Source organism: Hydra viridissima, unplaced genomic scaffold (assembly GCF_058129835.1).
Source record: "Hydra viridissima isolate aposymbiotic clone 2 unplaced genomic scaffold, HvirCarnegie_v1 scaffold_7, whole genome shotgun sequence".
Taxonomy (NCBI): Eukaryota; Metazoa; Cnidaria; class Hydrozoa; order Anthoathecata; family Hydridae; genus Hydra; species Hydra viridissima.
In genome coordinates, this window is record NW_028324306.1 from 14,660,533 (window position 1) to 14,682,811 (window position 22,279).

The window sequence follows — 22,279 nt, forward strand, 5'->3', positions numbered from 1 at the left end:
ATGTTATGTCTTTTCAATGAAAAATTTCGATTTTTACTTTACTAATGTTCTAGGTCATCTAAATTCATAATTTGTCCTTGTTTAAAGAAGCATATGCAGATCATAAGCTTTTTTAAAAAGTAACAAAATTACAATCGTTATGAGTTTTCCATTCATCATGATATCATCATGGTAACAAGAAATAAAAAAAGGTTTGCTAATACAATTCTATTTTAATTTACTTGAATAAAATACAAATAAAAAAACCACTACAAAATGAAAAAATTTTTCCAATCAATATCTGTTAAATTCAAATTACAGTAAAAATACAAATGAATTGCTTAAAACTATTTTTACAAGGCTCTGATATTATAATAAAAGCAATTTTCCTTAAAGCATAAATTGTTTTGTTGAAAAACATCTTCGTGCAAAACATCTTTACCTGTGCAAAATATCCTTACATGTGCAAAACATCTTTATACCTTTAAAGAATTCTTCATCTGTAATAATTCAGATAGTTATTAAAGTATCAATAGGCATTTAAATTCTGAACTTTATTAGTAAACTGTTTTAGGGAACACTGACAAATAGTGGAAAATAAAAGTTCACATGTGTATGTTGAACAGAAAATTGAAATAACTTTTATACTACTCTTTTTCAGCTAAGGATGCTTAATTTCAGGCAATATTTTCCAAAAATCCAATAAAGTTAGTGTTTTATGCAACATCAGAAGATTTTGATCTTCTTGGAGATCTGATAGATCCATTTCAAATTTAGATATTTCTTCAAGCATGTTTGGAATTGGGCAATCACAAATAATATTACCTTACTATAAATTCTAAAGATGAATTAAGTGCATGAACACTTTTTCATCTGTTTTGAAAGTCTTCTAGAAAATTCTGTAGTTTTCCCTGTTTTATTCAATCTTATGATCGTCATACTGAATTGAAGGATTAGAAATAATCATCTTCATTTGCGGAAAATGATCAAAGGTTTTTAAAGTGAGGGCTTTTTGAAAAAGGGTAGTTTGTTTTTGAAAACTTAAAACAATCTGAGCAAGATCAGATATATATTTTTATTTTTCCCAGAAGAGGCAATTTCAGACTATCATAAATATTGAATTGCATCAATTAAAAAAGAAAGATCTTGCAGAAAATTTTTATCATCAACAATTTCAAATGTATTTTTCTTTTCAATCAAAAAAGATTTGATTACTTCTAATAAATCTAAAAATCTATAAAAATCACTACTTGAAAAACACCTTACAGCACAGTAAAACAATAGGTCAATTCATTTGTTAGTAAGATCAAATTTGTTAAAAAGATTTTTAAACTGTGATTTTTTTAATCACTTTTTAATAAGCCAATAAGTCTAGCATATTTGCCAACCATTGCTTGCTGATAGATGCATTGGTTTTAACCAGAACTGTTTAAAGGGCTTCCTTCCTATTATTCCACGAGTTGTGTCTTTTAACTCATCTAAGTCTATTAGTTTTTCTTTCACAATTACATCTAATGCTGAATATCTAACATATACTGCAAGTTGAGGTTTATCTTGAATATTTTTGTTCATACAGAGTTAAACTGAATGAACAGTTTTTCAAGTCATTTTACAAGTGTTGTTCAACTTCAACACTAATCTCAAATATTCTTCTTTCTGTTGAATGTCAAAAAAAAGTGTAAAATTTAACTTTGGATTTTGCTATTTTTAGGATCTAAGCTGCAATTTTGGCCCCTGCTTTCTAACATATACCTTTTTTCTTAAAGTTTAAATTTGAATCTTTAAGCAGCTTTTTGCTTAATGATAACAATAAATTTAAAACTATCATATAGAATAAAGTAGAATTAAAAGAATCAGATAAAATTGCATATTTTCTTAATGGTTTTTTTTTCTTCAATTACATTAAAGTTTTTAAAAGTAGAAGCTACCTTAAGTTAAATGTGAAGTGAGGCAAGTTAAAGATGATCAGATCAGGGACAGATGAGACTGTTTTAAATCTTTAAAAAGTTTTTTTTATTACTTTGCAAATACTCAGTACTTTCTAATGAGCTTGTTATACAAAGTTAAGTTGTATATATGTATTTAGCTAGAAAAAGGATGCATGTGTCTTTAAACCATTCTTGCTTTTAAATTATCATTTTTTGAAATATGAAGAGTGAAGCACTCTTGAGCAGTTATAAATCATAATAATCATTTTAATTTTAGGAGGTTTGGCAGTTGGGGTTCCTGGCATGATCAAAGGATTACATTTAGCTCACCAAAAACATGGAGTTTTAAAATGGTCAGAATTAGTTGAACCTGCTTTGAGGCTTGCAAGTGAAGGATTTCCTTTAACTAAATTACTTGAAGAAACCTGGCTTGAAAAAGTTAAAAAACCCAATGTATCACAAGCATTAAAGTATATATGAAGTTATCTATAACATTTATACATTTATTTGTAACATTTATCTGTAACTTTTTTCAATTTACTCTTTTCATTTATTCTTTACATAGTATTTTATCTTTAATATTCTGTGTAAGTATAACTAAAAACATACAGTGTGAAAAAAAAAAAACTATATGCGTGCTGTGATGTTTTTAAAATATAAATTATCATGTTTTATTGCAGAGATTTATTTAAAAAGAAAGATGGCACTTGGTTAGAAGAAGGTGATTTACTTGTTAATAAAGCTCTTGCAGAAACTCTTGCTATCATTAAAGAAAATGCCACTGATTTCTATGAAGGAAGTCTGGCTAATAAAATTGTCAAAGACATTCAAAACAACAATGGTAATTCATTCATTTAAGAGAACTTCCATGAATTATATGTCATTGATAGAAATATATTAAATTGTTAGAAATAAGTTACTATGAGTATTTTTTATTTTCCAGCAGCAAGTTTCTGTTTTAAGGCAGTAACTTTTATCTCATAAGTTCCTCTTCTTTTCCTTATTTGTGATTTTTTAATTTTTTTTTGTTCTAATAGGAACTTATAAATTTTTTAAAAATAGTTTAATAATAGTAATGACAATTTTATACCAATACCGAAATAAAACTATAATTCTATTTTTCCTACTTATGTGAATCATTAAAATTTATCAAAATACTTGTAGAGACTCCTTTCTAAGAACATTTTTTGGAACTGCTAAGAATGTTTTTTAAAATTCCCTTATTAAGAACATTTAATATATCTTTTCTATGATTTTCCCTTATTAACAACATTTGATTTATGTTTTCTATGATTATAGGAATTATCACTCTGGATGATCTAAAGAATTATGAAGTAAAGGTTCGTGAAATCATATCCCTCAAATTACAGAAAGATAATTTGACTTTAAACACAATGGGCCTTCCTAGTGGTGGTCCTGTACTTTCAATGATATTAAATATTATTTCAGGTAAATTTTATATGTGAGTAGAAGATTGAAAAGACTTTTGTACAATTATCTAATATGCATGCAATTTACAGTGCCTAAACTTTTTATTTATTATTTAGGCTATGACTTATCAAAAGTGGATTACTCAAGTCCTGAAAGTCTGACAGATTTCTATCACAAGTTGATGGAATCAATGAAGTTTGGTTATGCTCAAAGAAGTTTGCTAGGTGACGCTGATTATTTGCCTGTGGAGAATATTACCAGGGTTTGCATTTTTTTAACTTATATTTTTAATTGAATTCTTATTGTAACTACAAAGTAGCTAACTTATTCTTATCTTTTTTTTTATATACATTAAAACTAACAATTTTATGAATTAAAAGTTTTTGGATGCAATTTTTATGCAAAACTTACTAATTTTGCATAAATCATTAAAAAAATACACAAAAATTAGGAAAATCACTCTCCCAAATTATTGTTTCAATATCTAAAAATGTTAGTATTTTCAAAAAAATATTTTAAAAATAGCTTCAAATTAAAAAAAAAGATAAAAATAATAACAATATAATCAAACAAATTTTGCTCATTGCTTATTGTTTCTATTGCTTCATTGACACCCAACATTTCTTATTTCTACATTATTAATGCAAACAAATATATTTTTGACTTTAGGCCGAAAAATAGAATTTGGGCTCAAAAAAGGGAAAAAAAAAGTATAAAAAGGAAAGAAAAATATGTGAATTGACTAAAAATGAGCAAAAAATGCTTCATGATTGACTTAAAGTGTTAGAGGAGCAATGGAAAACACATCAAAAATTTCCAAGTTTGTACTAAAATCATCAGCAAATTGTGAAAGCAAGGCCAGATTTACCATCAAATGAAGTGTCAAGACAATGTGAAATGGTAGGTTGTAAAAAGAAAGATTACAATATGGATTGCCGATTGGCATGTTTCACTGAACAAGCAGAAGACAATTTGTTAGTTAGCAGGAGCACTCAAAATTCATAAAACCTCACTACACTGTTGTATATGGACTGGAGATATTCATATTTGTACAGAAGCTTTAAAGCTGTTTTTAACAAATTAATGTAAAAAGGAAAGAATTGCTTTTATTGTTTGTCACTTGCAATTTTTTGGAGATGGAAATATTGAATTTGATATTGTTCATATTGATGAGAAATGGCTTTATTTAACTGAAGAGCAGAGCCAACATTACCTAGAGCTTAAAAAACTAGAGCCATGTTGACATTCAATATGATTCATCACAAAGGTAATGTTTCTTTCAGTAGTTGCACAACCTAGATTTGATCATTCCGAAAATGAATGGTTTGATGGGAAAATAGGAACTTGGCCATTCATAAAACAAGAACCAGTAAAAAGAAACAGCAAAATTTGTAAAAAAAAAGGACTCCAGCATTAGTGGTTAAAAATGAGAATCTAAAAGTTTTGATTGAAAAAGTGCTTCCTACCATCAACTCAAAATGGCCTGGTAAATTGCATTGAGAAAAAAACAATTTTTATTCAATAAGATAATGCAAAATTCATATCTTAGGAAATGAACCTGGTTTTTATTTTATATGAAACCAGAAACAGGTTTGATATTCAATTAATTTTTCAACCTTCCAACAGTCCTAACATGAACATTTAAAGTTCTGAGCTTATGTAACTTACTAAGGCTAGCCAAACTTAATTTTTTAATATGTGGTCCTCTCTGGTTAATTAGAAATGTAATATCTTTTCCTGTCTAGTTTTTAAGGTGGTAGGCCTATGAAAAATAGAGATTTTTGATCAAAAATTGAAAAAATAGGTAATATATTGTATTTATGTAAAAATTTATCCTCTATCTTCTGATATATAACTTGTTTAGGTTTGATCAAACTAAAAGGGTTTAAAATAACTTATATTATCAGCTAGTTTGTTTATTTACCTTAGCAACGCCATAGCAACGAAAGATTAAAACCTTTATTTTACCCAAATTTGATGGTCAAAATGACAAATCTTGTGAAGCTTCTTTTTCCAATTTAATATAGATCTGCGCTGTTTTTGGTCATGCTTTAAAATCACATTTTCTTATAATAATTGTCGTATTGAACTGTATATTGGTTGTGGAATAAAATCATTATTTATGAATTTTTCAACTCTTGATTTAAATCAAACAAGTTGTACTGGTGTATAATTGTAATGTCTTCTGGAAAAAGCAACAAGCAAAATTTTTCACGAAAAAGAAAGAAAAAGCCTCCTTTAAACAAATATTCAAGAATAAATCTTTCAAATATTTCATCAGAAAAAGTTTCATCTTGCATAAGTAAAAAGAGGTTAATTATAGATCAAACTAATCTCAATACCAAGAGTGAAGTAATAAGGCAGGAAGATGATTACTTTTTATTTGTTAATTTCTCTATACTTAAGAGTTTATTTCAACCTTTGTTAGTATGTCCTGAATGTGGCCATAAAAAAATAACTCTCATTGATAACAGAAAGAAGAGAAAGGGATTTGCCCATAATTTAGAACTGTTATGTGAGTCATGCGAATGGTTTAAATCTGTTTATACATCAAAAGAATACATGCAATAGTTCATTATAATGACAGTGGAGATGGGGTAAAATCTGTTTTAAGTCACTTCGGATTGTTAGGATCATTGACTATTCCAAAACTGATTTTAAAGGACCAAAAGCGAATTGTAAACAAGCGTCGTAAATCAACTTCAATATGCAAAAGGCAAAGAAAAAAACTTAGATCTCTTCATAAAGGATACTTAGATACTGAAAAAACTGATTCATATAGCACTGGTAGCTTTTAAGGAGTGTTTTTAGACGTAATTTTTTGATTTTAAATTTTTGACTCGATTTTTCTCATTTTGAGATTTTTAGTTTTTTTTTAAATTTTAAAACATGATATCTCCAGTTTAAAGTAAGCAATTAAGCTGAAATTTTCAGGATATGTTCTTCATACATGTAGAATTCATTTGTCATAAGATTTTTAAAATTTCTTTTTTTGGGGCGCTACAATGTGGTTTTATCTGCCAGAGTTTTTTTATAAAAATATATATTCAAGTTTAAAAGTCAATATAATCTGAACTAGGAAGGCAAATTTAAAAATCCTATGACAAATGAATTTTATACATATGTAGAACTACCATACCAAATTTGAAGTTTTGATTTATTGTCGTTTTTGAGAAATTGTGTTTTGAAGTTTTCGTTTTTTTCACACTTTTTAATATAATTTCAAGGCAAGCGAGGCACTTTTTTATATATTTTATGTTTAATTTCATAATTATTGTTAACAACTGATTAGTTTTATTGTAAATATATCTTTAATACTTGAAAAAATTTTTTCATAGGCCTACCACCTTAAGTGTTTAACATGCTATACAAAATGCTTACTATTCCATTAATTTCTCTAAAAAACATTGATGAGATTGTGAATTTTGTTGAGAAAATGTAAAGTTAAATGTCATAGCTAAAGATCATTTAATGAATGAAGGAATGTTGCCTATCGCTTTAAAAGTTGATGCAGAAGAATTAACCAGAAGATTGATTGTTTTAAATCAATAAATCTTTTTTGTTATTTTTATTGAATGAAAAATATAAACACTTACATAAGCGCTTACACAAAGATGTGTGATTGAAAAACATATTTTAAAGAAATCAGAACAGGATTTGGGACAAGAAAAATGAAAAAATTGGAACAGTATTGGAACAGTGGGAGAACATGCATCTTAATAATCATTTCTTCCTCTTTAGCATTTTAAGAATAAAGAGGCTCTGATCATTTTATTAGTATATTTAAGTGCCATTTTTTTTTGTTAAAACTTTACTATCCATAGCCCTAATATGGTAATTACTTTTTTTTCTAGCCTTTAAGTAATTATTCAAATTGTTAAAATGTGCCTTAATATATTCCTCTTTTTTTGTATCAGAAGATAAAGATTTCCTGCCTTAAAAATCCTTGTTTTGTTCTTTTTTTTCTTTCAAGAATAAATAAAAGTTTTTGCAGCACATTATTCATTTTTTAGAAAGTTTTTTTTTTCTGATAATTTGAAAAGATGAGAAAATTGAGTTACATTAAAAATAAATGCAGTGATAAATTTTGGGACATTAAAGTAAAAAAAAAGAGATATTAATCAACTTTTTATATTTTTAATTATCAGATTTTTTTTTCTCTCTGTGTTTTTTGTTACATTTTGCAATAGATTTAATTTCACTTTTGATAGGTATTATCACTGATGCTAAATTCAACCATAGCCTCAAGTATTCGTCAAAATAAGATTTGGCTAAATACTACTCACCTGCCATCATATTATGGAGGTTCCTGGGGACAAGATGATTTTGGCACAACTCATTTGGCAGTATTGGCAGAAAATGGTGATGCTGTATCATGCACAAATACAATAAATACTGAGTAAAAAATCTTTTTCTGTTTTTATACTAACTTTTGACATCTAGTAGTTGTTTTGATTGTTGTTGTTAGTGTTCACCTCATTCTAGTAGCAGTGGCAACAGAAGTAGTGGGATTGATAGGAAAAGAAGCAAAGTAAAATATAATATTTTTTGATCATGTGATACATCAGATTTAAAAATTGGTTGTGATTCTTTAAAAAGTTAAGCAAAAACTTCTGAAGTTTTTCTCTTTTTTTTAAAAAAGGATCAAGCTGTTTAAATGAACCAATCAAAGGTGGACGTTTGCATCTCTAGAATTTCAATTTTGCTCTCCATTCCTCTTACTTTTTCCTGCATTCTTCCTACTTAAGTGTTCAATATGAAATGATAAAAATTGAAGAGTTTTCAAATCTAAGTATTAATAATTTAAGACATCTTTAACACATATAAAACATTAAAAAAAATCTCAAGAATTTTCAAATACTTCCATTTAACCAAAAAATATAGTTACAGTAAACAGAGTATTTGTTAACAAAATCTCAAGAATTTTATTGATGGTCAGTAGTTTTAGTCACATGATCTTTGCAAGCTGACAACCCTCATCTCAATTACACATGATCATTTGTTGTGGTTTTGGGAAGTTATTTCACCTCCAATAATTAGAGGGATCCCAAGGGATGGGTAAAAAAAGCAACAAAAAAAAAATTAAAATAATGTTTTATTAAACTATGTGTCAGGTTTACTGAACACAATTAACAAACTTACGCATAGTTGTCATCAAACACATTTCTTTTTTCCACAGGTTTCTAAAACTCAACCAAAATTTGCTGACAAGAGTTATCTGTACTGAGGGTACTTTAAGTAAAAAAATCTCAAAAAGAAATATAACTTGAACCTTGGTATTTTTTCGTTTTTTTTAAATATTTTAAATCAAACTAAAATGTACTTTTACAGCTTTTTTTTTATTGTTTATGGGCTGTTAATATTGCTTACATGACCCTAGTTGCCCAAAATATAGTTTGGATGATTTATTTAATAAACCAGGAAAAAAGATCCCAAGATCTTGCTATTTGGAAACAAGTAAAACTGTTTCTCTGCATATGATGCATGATGCTGCTATGATGCTGTTATGATGTCTTTCAATAAAAAGGAGAAGAGCAGATACCAAGGTATTGCAAAACTGTTTTCAACTGAAGAAGATGGTTGCTGCTTCATTAAACTATCATATAATATTAAATGCAGACTTGTACATTTATGTCCCAAAGCTTTAAACAAAGGGTGTAACTTACACCCATAAGTTATACCTTTCATGCATGAAAAATGGCTATAGCTAAACCCAACACTACTTTGATATTCAAAATAGGCATTGATGCTTATTCCTGTCAGTCTACAAATGAAAAACGTCTAAGAATTACCCAAGGGAGCTTTAACTAGAAGAGATCATGCTTTTAATATAAATAGTTTTTTTTTGCAATGACCCCTATCTAAGAAAACTTAATCTCGTTGAAAATCAAACCTTTGCAACAAAATTGCAAATCTTATGTAAACAGTTGCATGGTAAGGAATTGGTATTTAGTTGGTATTTAGAAAACGGTTTTATTTTAACACTAATAATTTTTTTTTTTTTTCTTGAAAAATATTTCTTTCTTAAGAAACTAAACCCAATTACTTTCTCTCATTCTACATACGTAATACAAATTTTAATCGTAAGCTTTCTAGTTGTTTGATAATTTTCATTTTATTTTTAGTACATACAACCACGTTGAAGCTAGCAGAATATTTTTTTTCTTTTTTCTGCTAATTTTATTTTTAGTACATGCAATCATAGTGAAGCTAGCAGGATATTTTTTTCTGTTAACTATTATCCTCAAAAAGATATTTTCTTAGTTTAACTGATTTTAACCATAGATTTGGGTCGTTACTGCTTTCTAACACCACTGGTATATTATATAACAATGAAATGGATGACTTTTCAACACCAGGAGTGACAAATGCTTATGGTTATCCCCCTTCTGTTTCTAACTTTATTCGTCCTGGTAAACGCCCTCTTTCTTCAATGTCTCCTTCAATTATCACAGATACGAATGGCGATGTTAAAATGGTGTTAGGGGCTTCTGGTGGATCGCAAATAATCACTGGAGTGTTGCAGGTGGATTTACAACTGTTTTTAAATTGGCAAAAAAGAAAAAACACGAATTACAAAATGCTTTACATAACTAGATATTTTTATTTCAAAATTACAATACAGATTAAAGCGAATTAAGTGTGTTATCTTTAGGTGATTCTTCGAAAGTTATTTCTTAATCAAGAGTTGGGCCTTTCGGTTGAAGGTTTTAGGCTACATCATCAGGGTGTGCCTAATAGAATTTCTTACTATTCAAAGGAATCACCACCTAAAAGTTTATTAGACAGGTTACAGAAGCTCGGTCACACTTACACGAGCTCGACATCGAAGAGTGTTGTACAGGCCATTTACAAAAACGAAGGAAAAATATATGCCGTATCTGACCCTCGAAAGAATGGCTTACCTGACGGTTATTGAGGAAAACTTTGCAGCTGATGACCTGAAGATTATTCAATTTTAGTTTTCTAGTTTTTATTTATTTAGTTTTTTTATGTTTAAATTGACATGTCGGACACAATGTTATAGCAATAAAAGTGTCTTGAGCAGAAAATGAATTAAGTTCGACTTTGGTACCCAATCAAAGTATCAATCAGTTTTTCATTTATAGATATCTATTACATAATTTAATAAAGATTTTTTCTAAAAGATAAATATATACATTTATATATATTATATATATATATATATATATATATATATATATATATATATATATATATATATATATAAAGTTATAAAAACGTTTACAAAGCGCCATTTTGGTTTTATAAAAACATTTAATTTCAAATTTTTCAAAAGAGTAAGCAGCAATTTTGAATGTACATAAGATCCATTAAGCTAAAGCATCTCATTTGGAATGGATATAACTCTGTATCTATAATGGTGGCTTAATTTATTAAGAAAATCAAGAATATTTTATACCTTTTGATCAGCTTTATATAATTATGACAAATTACAATATAATTTCAAATATATATTTTATTGAAGAGTGTTATTGGCTTAAGATATTTTGCGACAGTTCTGAATGATAAAGATTAAATAACGTAGAATTTTTATCGTCTCTTATTTGAGTAGATTTGAGATCAACAGGTGGGCTTAAGCTCTTTAGTTCTAAGGTTCTTAATGAAATGGTCTTCCCTGCATTAAAGTTATAAATATATCTATAGAAAGCAGTATTTGTCTTGCTCAGTGATTACTGTAAGCAAATATTGCTATCTATAGGTTATAATGCAAGCTACAGATTTGACGCCTGTTATTTTTATCCATGTAGGTTTCACTTGATATAAAAAATTTTAGAAGCAATTATGCTTGCAAAGTAAATACTTTAGGGAAAAAGCATAGCAAATTTGTTTTTCTCTAGCGAAAAAGTCTCTTTATCCAATATACTAAAATATGATACTCAAAATTGCGTGCTTAAAACTTATTGTAATAACCGGCATACGTTCATCAGCATAAATATTTATTGAAAGTGAAGATTAAATTTCAGTTAAAATGTTTTTTCATCCCGTCATTGAGAGATGAATTCGGCGAGTGTTTTATAACTCCTTTCTTCATTTTAAATTATTAACTTTTCTTCATAGTGTTTTTAAACACTGTCAATGATAGATGTTCATCCATAAGCAGTAATTTCTAGCACCAATGTGTTTTTATTGCTTGATTTTTAAGCTCTGCTAAGTCTTCTGCTTGTGGATGGTATGCACTCATCATAAGTTGACAATCCCAGTTTCCTTGTACAGTTCTTCGGACAACTCATTCACAAATTGACAACCCTGATTGTTAACATGCATTTCAAAACAGTTATCCTACACACTTACTTACAAAAGAATTACTCCACAGTAAGGATGGGAGAAATAATTCGATTGGAAATGCCAAAAATCAATAACAAACGAAGCGAAGTTTACAAAGTTTAAAGATTTTAAATTTATTCCGACTTCCGAAACCACCCTAAACTTCGTATTAGTTGAAGCAAAGTTGAAAAAATTTTATATAACCAACTTCGATAATCAAATTCCGCTTTGAACGTTGAACTTTGTCAGAACACCTTTAACTTTGTTAGAAATTCTGTTTTTAAAGATTCTTACACTTTCTGTCGATTTTCGAGATGGGATATAGTTTTCAAAACTTATTTTCACATTTATTTTTGCAAATATTTTTGTTGTCTGAGCTGAAATAACCAATGAGAGGAGTTGTATTCTAGGAACCAATCAGAATCGTCGTCTTCAGTTAAAGGTAATTATTATTATAATATTACTTGTAGTTTTAAATAAACGGTGATCTGACGAAATAAAGCCAAGTTCTTCTCTTCGTTTCGATAAAGTTCGAAAGTTTTTGGACTTCTAAGTCAAAGTCGAGGTGGCGTGGACGGCCTTCGGTTAAATTAGAAAATTGAAATATTGCTTTGTTTGATGTTCGGAGTCAATGTCGAAGCCCATTTTTTTAAAAAAGTCCCTTGTTTATGCAACAGATATTGCAGCTTTATCAAAACGAGGTTCAGCTTCTACCCATTTGCTGAAATAATCTACTAGCACAATCAGGTTTTCATAACCATTTACATCTGGTAGTTGAGCCAAATCAATTCCAACACGCATCATGTTTCTTTTCTGAATCGATATACTTTTTCAATTATTGTTTAACTTGATATTTCTCGCTTTTTGCTTTTTGACAGATATCACATTCTGAAACATGAGTGGTAACTTATGTTACCACTAATGACCTATCTCCATACCGTATATAAGTAAAGATTAAATTTAAATCAATATGTTTAAATCAATATACAATTGTATATAACCTATATAAACGCAAGATTAAAAGTCTTACATTAAACCGAAACAAAAATTTCCAATTATGTCTTATTTCTATATGCAAACCTTGCATTCGATTTTTTTGTATCTGGAAATCTTACTGGTTAAAAGTCATTTGCTTAGTATCAATTCCAAAACAGATCCAGACGTGAAATAATGATTTAGATAATTAAAGCAACTTTCCATGTGAAAAGAGATTTTTCCTCTTAAGGAATTGCTATAATGGAAAAGTTTTTTCCTTTTGTTTCAAAAGTTAGAAATGAAAATCATTACTAAGAACTTATTATTTTGTAATAAAGTAAGCAAGGGCCATTTGCATTTTGCCAATTCATTTTGTTCCTTAAGAAAAAAATTTCATAAACTTTATATGTAGCAATATACACGCAGTCAAACATCGGTTATTAAAAAAGTGTGTTTTGTAATTTTATAAGCGAAATTATGTGCTCAAAAAAGCATTGTTTTCAAAAAAAGTTATTTATTATTAATGAAAGAAAAGTTATGCACAAAACTCTTTAAGGTATTTATGTAATTTTTTAGTAAAACGTTTTATCTTTCTCGTTTAAATTTTATGTAAAAAGAGATTAAAAATTTACAAACAGAATTAATTTTTTCCTCGAACGTAATTTTTAAGCAAAGATTAAGATGTGAACCCGTGATATCCTACTTAGTTATTTTTTTGGAAGTTGTTCATAAAAGTCTGTTGATTCATGAAAAACGCACCTCTTTTTGCATATTTCTTCATAGCATCATTTTTCTAATGCAAGTTATGAATTTATGACTCCGAAATGATGGACTTGTTTTTTCAAAGTAATCAATGAAATTGCATTTAGTCTTGGATTTAAGGTATTTTTCAGGAAACTGATTTTGTTCAATGAAAAGATTCAATAGATTTTTGAAAAGATTCAGTAGATTTTTAAAAAGATTCAGTAGATTTTTGAAAAGATTCAGTAGATTTTTTGAAAAGATTCAGTAGATTTTTGAAAAGATTCATTAGATTTTTAAAAAGATTCTGTAGATTTTTTGAAAAGGTTAAGTAGATTTTTGAAAAGATTCAGTAGATTTTTGAAAAGATTCAGTAGATTTGCATAAAAGTTTAAGTATATTCAATTTTTTTTTAAAGATATTTTTACATTTACATTTTGTTTCTCTATTTTGTATTGTTAAACTATAATTCTATAAAACTAAGTGTTTATGACTTTTTTAACTCAATATCTTTGCATGCTAAGGTTCACCAAGAGTTTATTTGCAAATTACCCGTCTGGAAATTTTTGAAAATCTTAAAAACGAATTATCATTAGATTTAGATAAACAGCTTAAGGTTTTAGAATCGCATCTGTGTTTAAAATGACAAATTAATTTCCAGGTTCCTATAGATACAAGGAAATAACTTCAGAAAGTCTTGACAAAACTAAAATTAAAAATGAAAGACAGTAACCGAACTCAAATGAAATTATTCAAAACACAAAAACAAATGTAATGATGGTTCTAAAATGTAGAGTAAAACAAAAAAAAAAGATAGATCGACTGATGTATTTAGAAACAGATGCTGATTTTAATTTTGTAATAAAACTAAACTTAAAAATAAAAGATTCAAAGGACTTTTATAATACCATGACTAATCGCATTATTGATATTTTTAATAGAAATGCTGGTGGCTGATCACTGGAGTCAGTAATAACTCGAAAAATTCACACTGTTTAATATTATTCATTAAAAGTTGGTGATTTCAAATCCATCATAAAACCTAGTGATATGTGTCAACCAAATCCGGAAAAAAGTTATTCAAAGCAATGTAACGACCATGTACCTTCTAGCTTTTGTTATTACATAAAGTGTTTTGATGATAGGGTATACTCGAGCAAATCTGTTACTCATACTGCAACAACTGATTTTAAAGGTGTTGTACAGATGTTGTAGTGAATATCTGAGATAAGAAAATCTGAAAGTTGCAGCCAAAAATTGAATTAGGATGTGTTATTAACTGTCGAATGAAGATTTGTGAATTTCACCATGTAATATTTGCTATTATTTGTTAAAAATAAGAGAAAGAATGTATTAGATGGTTTTAGTTATTTATAACTGTATACAATAGTTGTTTATAATATTTTTTTATATTGTGCCTTGAGCAACTTTTTTTAAACATTGATGAACAAAGTAGTAGAAAAAGATAAAAAATTCTATATTGATAATGAAAATATAGCATTTTTTCTTGAAATATCACTTTATTGGATCAAAAGTTCCAGGAAACTTACGGGAACTATATAAACTGTTGAAGAAATTAAAGTTAGCGGTTTTCTGTATTTTTTATAACAGCTTTGCCCGCATCTTTTGCATCTGCATGTTTTGCTAACAAAAATAGGGCGTTTAATGACAAAATAATGATGCCATAAAAGTTACCTGTTATATTTTTTGCTATAATTTTTTGTTATAAAATATGCTTTACTCAGCTTTCGCTATAGTATACAACTAAGTGCCATCTTTCGAATGGATTGTCTGCTTGAAAGTACATGTTATTGAGAAATGTTTTTCTCAATAAAGGTGTCAAAATTCTTCCTAGTTATAAACAAATAAAAGAAGCAAAAGAAAAAAGCGTTTCAGATGACAAAAAAACTTGTGAAACATCCGCCTCTGTTAAGCTTCAAAGCTTATCAAGACCATATATCAAGAAGAATTCCAAGAAACAAAATCAAAGGATAAAAATTACAAAAATTACAAGCTAGTAATTTGATAAAAAACAAAAATTACAAGCTAGTAATTTGATTTCATTATCAAAATTGGGATGTGATAGATCTTCAGGACAATGTAAATGAAAACAAAAAATCATCAGGATTTTCCGATGAGTACTTATTCATGGCTTCAATGATCCGATTGTGGCATTAAAAAGAAAGGTGTGTGCCAGGACCGTCATTATCTAGTTGAAAAGGTTGCAAATACTTATGGAAAAATGATAAGTCGATGTCAAAAATTTTTGTAAACCAATTTCGTTTGAATACACTATAGAAACTAAAGAAAAAACAAAAAAGATAACTACAATATAAAAAATCAAATAGCAAATCTAGCATCAAGTATGGTCGAAATTCAAGGACGTCAAATTACTATTTGTCATCAACTTCATCCAACAGTGATAAAAAATCTGGCGCATTGTTTAACCAATACACCGGACAGTTCACGATGTTTCATAAAGCTAGTACTTCCCCTTTGAGTAATTTTGACGGCAACAAAAATCAATGAAGAAACAATAAAATTTGGTATTTCTCCATTACCCATAAGAATCAGGATTTTGGAGCAAGAACTTCTAAAAGAAATAATTAGCAATCGAAAAAAATGCGAGAGAATGAAAAAAAAACCAAAAAAACAAACTCAAAGAGAGTTCGGAGAAAGATTAGGACTTGTAATTGATACTCCAAAACAATGCTGTTAAAAATACAAACTATGGAAATACAGCTCACAGATTTTTTGAGGATCCAGAGGTTACAGGTGATATCAAAAAAGTCAATTTAGAATTTATTAAAAATTCAAAACCATCCCCATTTTCTTATCAAGTAGACATAGAGAATAAACTCAAATAACTCTGCAGAATACTCACACCTAACTGCTTATTTATACAAGACTTATTACAGTTGGAAGCCAATATCAAGTATACTTCACGAGATCTTTTACAATAACAAACAAATTATCAAGAACAACATTTTCTCTCGGAGAATTATTAGAAGAAGCCCAAGAAACTAAAAATAGGTACAATAAATTTTACAGACAATGGAGCAGTAGGAAAAAATCCAGAAATAATCAAAATCACGACCTGATGTATATGTTATTTTCATCACATGATCCTTACTTAAATTATTTTAGATGTAAATGGGCCACAAGCAAAAGTGAGTTACATCCAGAAGCTTTATATCTACTTGATTTGGACGATTCTAATTTTAACATATAAAATGTTCCAGTTTATTTGTTATGTGTAACAATAGTTTAAAAATATAACATTTTTTCTTGAACTAATTAAATATATTTTGCATATATTCTTATTATATGTTCTAAATATGTAATAACATTTTTCTTATTTCAAAAAAGATTACCATTTTAATCCTTATATCTAGGAGTAAAAATACCGTTCGATAGGTCTGCTTGAGGATTGATACTGATATTTGCTAAAACTACACTGTTGGTAGGGCTCCAGAGTTTCCATAACAACCTTTGCAACTGAAAGTATTACCATTAAACTTAGCATTGTCGATTTAGTCGGAGCAGTAGTTAAAACCAATCTGATATCTGCTTCCTTTTTGAAGATAATAATTTTGACTACATTTTAGGCTTTTCGTCACACAGTGCGCTGATCTCAATCTTGATTTTAATTACCTTTTGCAAGGACCCAATGACCAAGCTTAGTATTTAAATCATCTGGGCAGACATGAGTAAATAAGCATGAGATTATGCTAGAGCATTTGAGAAGTAATTTTCGAAATGAAACCACCAACAAAGACAGTTTTTTTTCCCAGGAAAAAGGAAAAACACAACCAGAGATAGGTAATATTTGACTTTGAAACAATCGATTAAAATCCGTGAGACTTTTTGAGCTACATGTCTTTTAATTTTTTTGCAAGTCCCAAAATTCAGTTTGCATTTTGGTATAATAAAGATTATTTTCTGAACAAATAACTATTGCACGAAATAGGCTGCAGTTTTAGAAAAAAACTACTTTTATTATTTTTTGTTCAAAACGAAACACTTTCTAAGACCATATAAGGCCTTTCCTTCTAACTAAACTCTATCCACATTTATGAAGTTCTTTTTTCCGAGTTTAGTTAAAGTAAAAAATGGTAGATTTTCTCTATTTAAGATTAAATATATAAATTTAAGTCTGTGATTTTACTTGACGACTAACTTTCTTGCTGTTTTAATCACATTTTAGTAGCTGTGATTAGTATGTGTGTATGTGGTCCCTTTGCATCTTTCCTAGTGAAAAGTTAGCCTTAAAATTCGAATGGAGAGATTTAGTTGCTCGTTCGTTAAAGTGACCCAAACCTGATTTCATGATCGTGATGAATTGAAATTGGTGAGGCTGATGTAACCTTTGTTTTAAATATAAAGAAAATTGAACAGGTAGGCTGATGTAACTTTTATCTTAAACATAAAAAGCAGGATCCAAATTGTTGTTAAATTAAGTAGTGACAACCCGCCTGAAGCCAAAAGATTAATTTGCGCTTTCAATTATGTTAGAAAGCTTCAAACAAATCATTTATCATAAAATCTGCAGTGTTACTGGTCAAGTATAACATAGATTATCTATTACTTCAAGAAGCAATTAGAGATTTATGGTTAGGACATTGTTTAGAGCAATATTGTGATCAGAAAATAACTTTTCAAATTTTTTTTGATGTTTTGATATCTCCTCCAGAAGAGATGAGCTAAGTTCATCTGCTCTATTATCATTTATAGTTTGTCATCAGGTTCTTGAAACTGAGTCCAAAAGGTATTTAGGACTTGCAAGTTTCTAGAGTACTTGCAAGTTTCAAGTCAACAGAGAAGACCATAGTGTGTAAGTAACGTTTAGGCTGAACTTTAGTTAAGTTAAGTACTGCTTTGACATTTTAGAACGCCTTTTAACTCTCTTGTAAAAGTGCAGTATGTACTTATTATAGTATTTGTTCGGCAGCCTTCTGCGTAGATCTATAAATTTGTAATTCTGACACTATCAAAATATGTGTTGTTCATCGATGTTTTCTTTCCTTTGCCAACTTCATGTTATCTGAATCATGAGTTTTCTTAAAGCAATCAAGATATCACTGAAGTTGCTCAAGCAGTGTAAAAGTTGATGCATTTGATAAGTGTTTGACGGAGTTGTGATGGCCGCATTGAAGAGATCACTTGAGCTTCCAGAAATCTAAATTGACTAGTTTTATTTAAGCTTATCCGACTTTTGTTCATGCAATTTTCTGTCTAAAGTTTGCTTAGTGTATACGATGGTTTAAGTTGAATGAGGTTTTTTAAAAAGTTGTTGTGCCTCTAAAGATCTTATAAATGGATAGTTTGTATAACAATCTGAGAAGGACAAGTCAAAAATGATCTTTCAAGGTTCAATTATATAAACTTTAAAATGAAATGTATTTCTTGTCAGTAGGGTTAGATTTTCACCTGGCTGACTAAGGTAAGTAGTTCCATTTAATAGACTTAGGTAAATAGTTCCGTAATATCTTCAGGAGTAATGACTGTTGGTGCTACTTGTAAAGCACCAATTGAATTACTTGAGCTAACCTTAACTTCTCATGTCTAGATGTCAAGTTCCAAAAGTACAATAATGAGTACGAGCGTGAAAATGATGGAAAACCACAGAATGCTATGCTTTTCTGCAATCTGCTTATAGCGTGAGCATTTAGACATCGTTAAGAAATGGTTTTCTTTTCCTATATGGCTTGTAGATTTGTATATGAATTAGTCACAAGAGGATATAGTAAGTGTAAAAGAAAGTTTTTTCAACATATGAGTAAATTTTCAAATGATATTAAAGGAAGTATTTGAAAAATTGCTGATGAAATTAAATCACGAAACAAAGAGAATAGCTGCCTCGTTGATATTGGTGGTATGGACGGAAGCTTGTTAAGTCTTATTCTTCAGGAGTTGCCAACTTTAAGGTGTATTAACTTTGACTAACCGTCAGTTATATCTCAGTCAGGAAATGTCAAAAATGTTGAAATGGTTGCCGATGATATGTTTGTGCTGGAAACAATACCAAAGTGTGACATGGTCATAATGAAGAATATCTTGCATGATTGGAATGATGAGATTTGTGTAAAAATACTCAACAGCTGTCACAAGTCACTGGCAGAGGATGGGTTGATCTTACTCGTTAATTTTAACATTGAAAGTCCTGAAGAACGTGAATCAACAGGCAATTTGTTTAACTTTGTAGTAGACGTTCACATGATGTGTATGTTTGCTGATGCCAAAGATAGAACGTTTTCTTAATATGAGAAGTTACTTAGCAGCAGTAGTTTTGCTGTTGAGATGGTTGTAGATTTAGGTCCTGTGAGGAAACCATCAAGCTTGTTAGTTGCAAAAAAAGAATATAGTTAATATTTTGTATTGAAATTATTTCTTAAATTATTATTTGTTGTACATTTTTTTCAAAATATAATGCATTGTAGTAATATTGATATTGAAGATTTGTAATAACATTGATATTGGTTATTGTTGTATTTACATCCATTATTTTGTATAGCAAGTTTTTCAAACTGTAATGAACTCACTGTAATGCTTTTTTTTATTGAAGGAATTGTAATCATACTCTAATGTTTATTTTGCTAAGAAACAACTGTTACAACATTAAGGTAGGAAAGGCTTGACAAGCTTGTTCTCGACCCGTTTTCTTTTTCCCTCAGATAAAAATGGTTACCTACATTAGACTATGTTTAATACAAGGACCTTGAGTAAGATTTGTTTGTCTTCCATCAAAATCTGCAGTACCTACCATAATTAATGCTGCTGCTGTATCTTTCTGCCAAAACTGATTTAGCCCATTTGAACATGAAAAGTCATCAGTATATTTTAATAAACCAAGCATAGTTGTACATCTACTAAGGCTAATTTAGAGATTCAAACTCTTATCCTACTTGTTGATACTTGATATTGCTAAAAAAGATACATTAAACCATTATTAGGAAGACTAACATTATCTGCATTAGCATAATAAGTACTATCAGCTGTAGGTGATCTACCTTCGAATAAAGCTAGTTTGAGCATTCTTAATTATTAATAAAGATGAATTAAATTTTTTAAAAAGATCCTAAACTAATTCCATTATTTTATATATGCAAAAGAAATTTTTATATCATTTATAATATAATAGCTTTGTCAGTGCAGTGGAACTAGCGCTTGTCGAGTGTGCGAGACCGTACTGTGCCATGATTCCCAAGGATCTACATTATAACTTTCATTCCAGGTCCTTTTAGAGCAGTTCAACTTATGTACAATTTTTTTAATATCAATAGCCTTTTTTATACCAGTTCCATCATTAATGTCTGTTAAGCCAGATTTTGGATTTACATACTTTTCCAAAATGTCATTTGCTTTTGTGTCACATTACTCGGTCAGGTATATTTTTCCAATATAGATTGTGACTTTAGTATCAGGACTTTTGCTGTTGCTTTATCAATTGCTCTTCTGGCAGCATCAACTTCAGCAGTCTTACCAACATCTAAGTCTTTTTACCAAAAAAATTAGTAGCATCTTTACCAGCATCAACAGCAGCAGATGCAATTTGCTTTTCTCCCTTGCTTGTAAACAGATTTATGAGCGTCCTTGCTATCAAAGAATCTAGCATCTCCATAGAAATGTTTTCTCTTACATCCATGCTTTTTGTTAATAAACATATTTTTAAAACAACCGCAATAATATTTTGTTAGAATTTTCCTTAATCCTGTGTTAACAGTAGAGACCGGACTTTGGTTTTTCGATTTTTTACGATTAATGACGATTAAAATGAAATTTTTTGTATAGATGAAAGTTTATTGAAATAGAGCTTTTTATGTGTTTAAAAAAGCCAGGTTTTCGGTGTGACATGTTTACATTCATACGTAAAATTTTTTAATTAAAATTTATCTTCATCTAATAAAACCGGTTTTAGTTGAATAGCAAGTCTGTGCAATGTCTTGAAACAAAAAGTAGTATAACGTTTGCGAGATATCACAAGTTTTTTTTAAAAAAAATCCTGTAAGTCTCAATGTAAAAATTATATTAAATTAAAGTTATTTTAAACAATTACATACAGAAATTTTTATTTTAATCGTTGTTAATTGTAAAAAATTGACAAACAAAAGTCCGGTCTCTAGTTAACAGCCTTTTCTAGAAACTAATACCAAGTCAAGTCTTTCTAGAAATGCATTTGGATCACATGGTAAGAATATTGTATTAACACCTTTACCAGTTTGGACTCATTCCAAATGGGTTTTAGTATATTATTCCATTTATAACTCCTACTTCCTCTTGGAACTGTTCAAACCCTCTTTATCGTTATTTCTTTTTAGCACATTTGTACTTTTCATAATCTCAGAATAAATTTCATTATCTTGACCTGGATGTATTCTTTCTTTACGCTTTTTCATCATAATTAATTCCCAAAGACCTTTAGTACCTTCTGTAGTTGAGTCATTGTTTAATTCGTTGTGCACAAGGAATATGTAGTTCAATGACTATATATGGTTCGTTGTGCATAATTCATTGTGCACAATGAATTTAGAAATGATATAAATTGTAAAAGCGGATGAACGTGATGATGAAATATATAACGGATATAGAATATAGTTGTCTTGATATTACACCTTCATTTTTCTTTTCACTTGCTATAATATTATCATTGGAAAAACTAACTTTTTTGTCACCAACAATTAATTTACCATTACTATCTCTGATACCAAAAATTTTGTCAGCGCCATTAGTAACTAACTTATTTGAATATATTGCTACTAATGGTCCAATTAGATTGTATTCCACTTCAGACTTGTCCATTTAAGGTGTGCTGAATACACAAGAGCTGAAAGATTTATCATCCAAAATTAGAGGGTGAAAACCATAATCTTGTTCAGCGATGATGGCTTTCATCAAAGTCTCATATTATTCATTTGTTATTTTTTCCAAACCTGTTA

At 28.9% G+C, this 22,279-nt stretch overlaps 1 protein-coding gene across 1 annotated transcript in view; it reads left to right on the top strand.

Annotated features, from left to right (window-relative positions):
- The window catches only part of LOC145183923 (glutathione hydrolase 1 proenzyme-like), a 13,806-nt gene extending 3,416 nt beyond the window's left edge, over positions 1-10,390 (top strand). The window contains exons 4-10 of the mRNA XM_090092959.1: positions 2,185-2,377; positions 2,588-2,748; positions 3,207-3,356; positions 3,455-3,600; positions 7,550-7,737; positions 9,624-9,864; positions 9,994-10,390. Coding sequence (XP_089949085.1) covers positions 2,185-2,377; positions 2,588-2,748; positions 3,207-3,356; positions 3,455-3,600; positions 7,550-7,737; positions 9,624-9,864; positions 9,994-10,257 — 1,343 coding nt within the window. The 3' untranslated portion in view covers positions 10,258-10,390. The remainder of the gene's footprint in view (positions 1-2,184; positions 2,378-2,587; positions 2,749-3,206; positions 3,357-3,454; positions 3,601-7,549; positions 7,738-9,623; positions 9,865-9,993) is intronic.
- Positions 10,391-22,279: the final 11,889 nt, after the last annotated feature.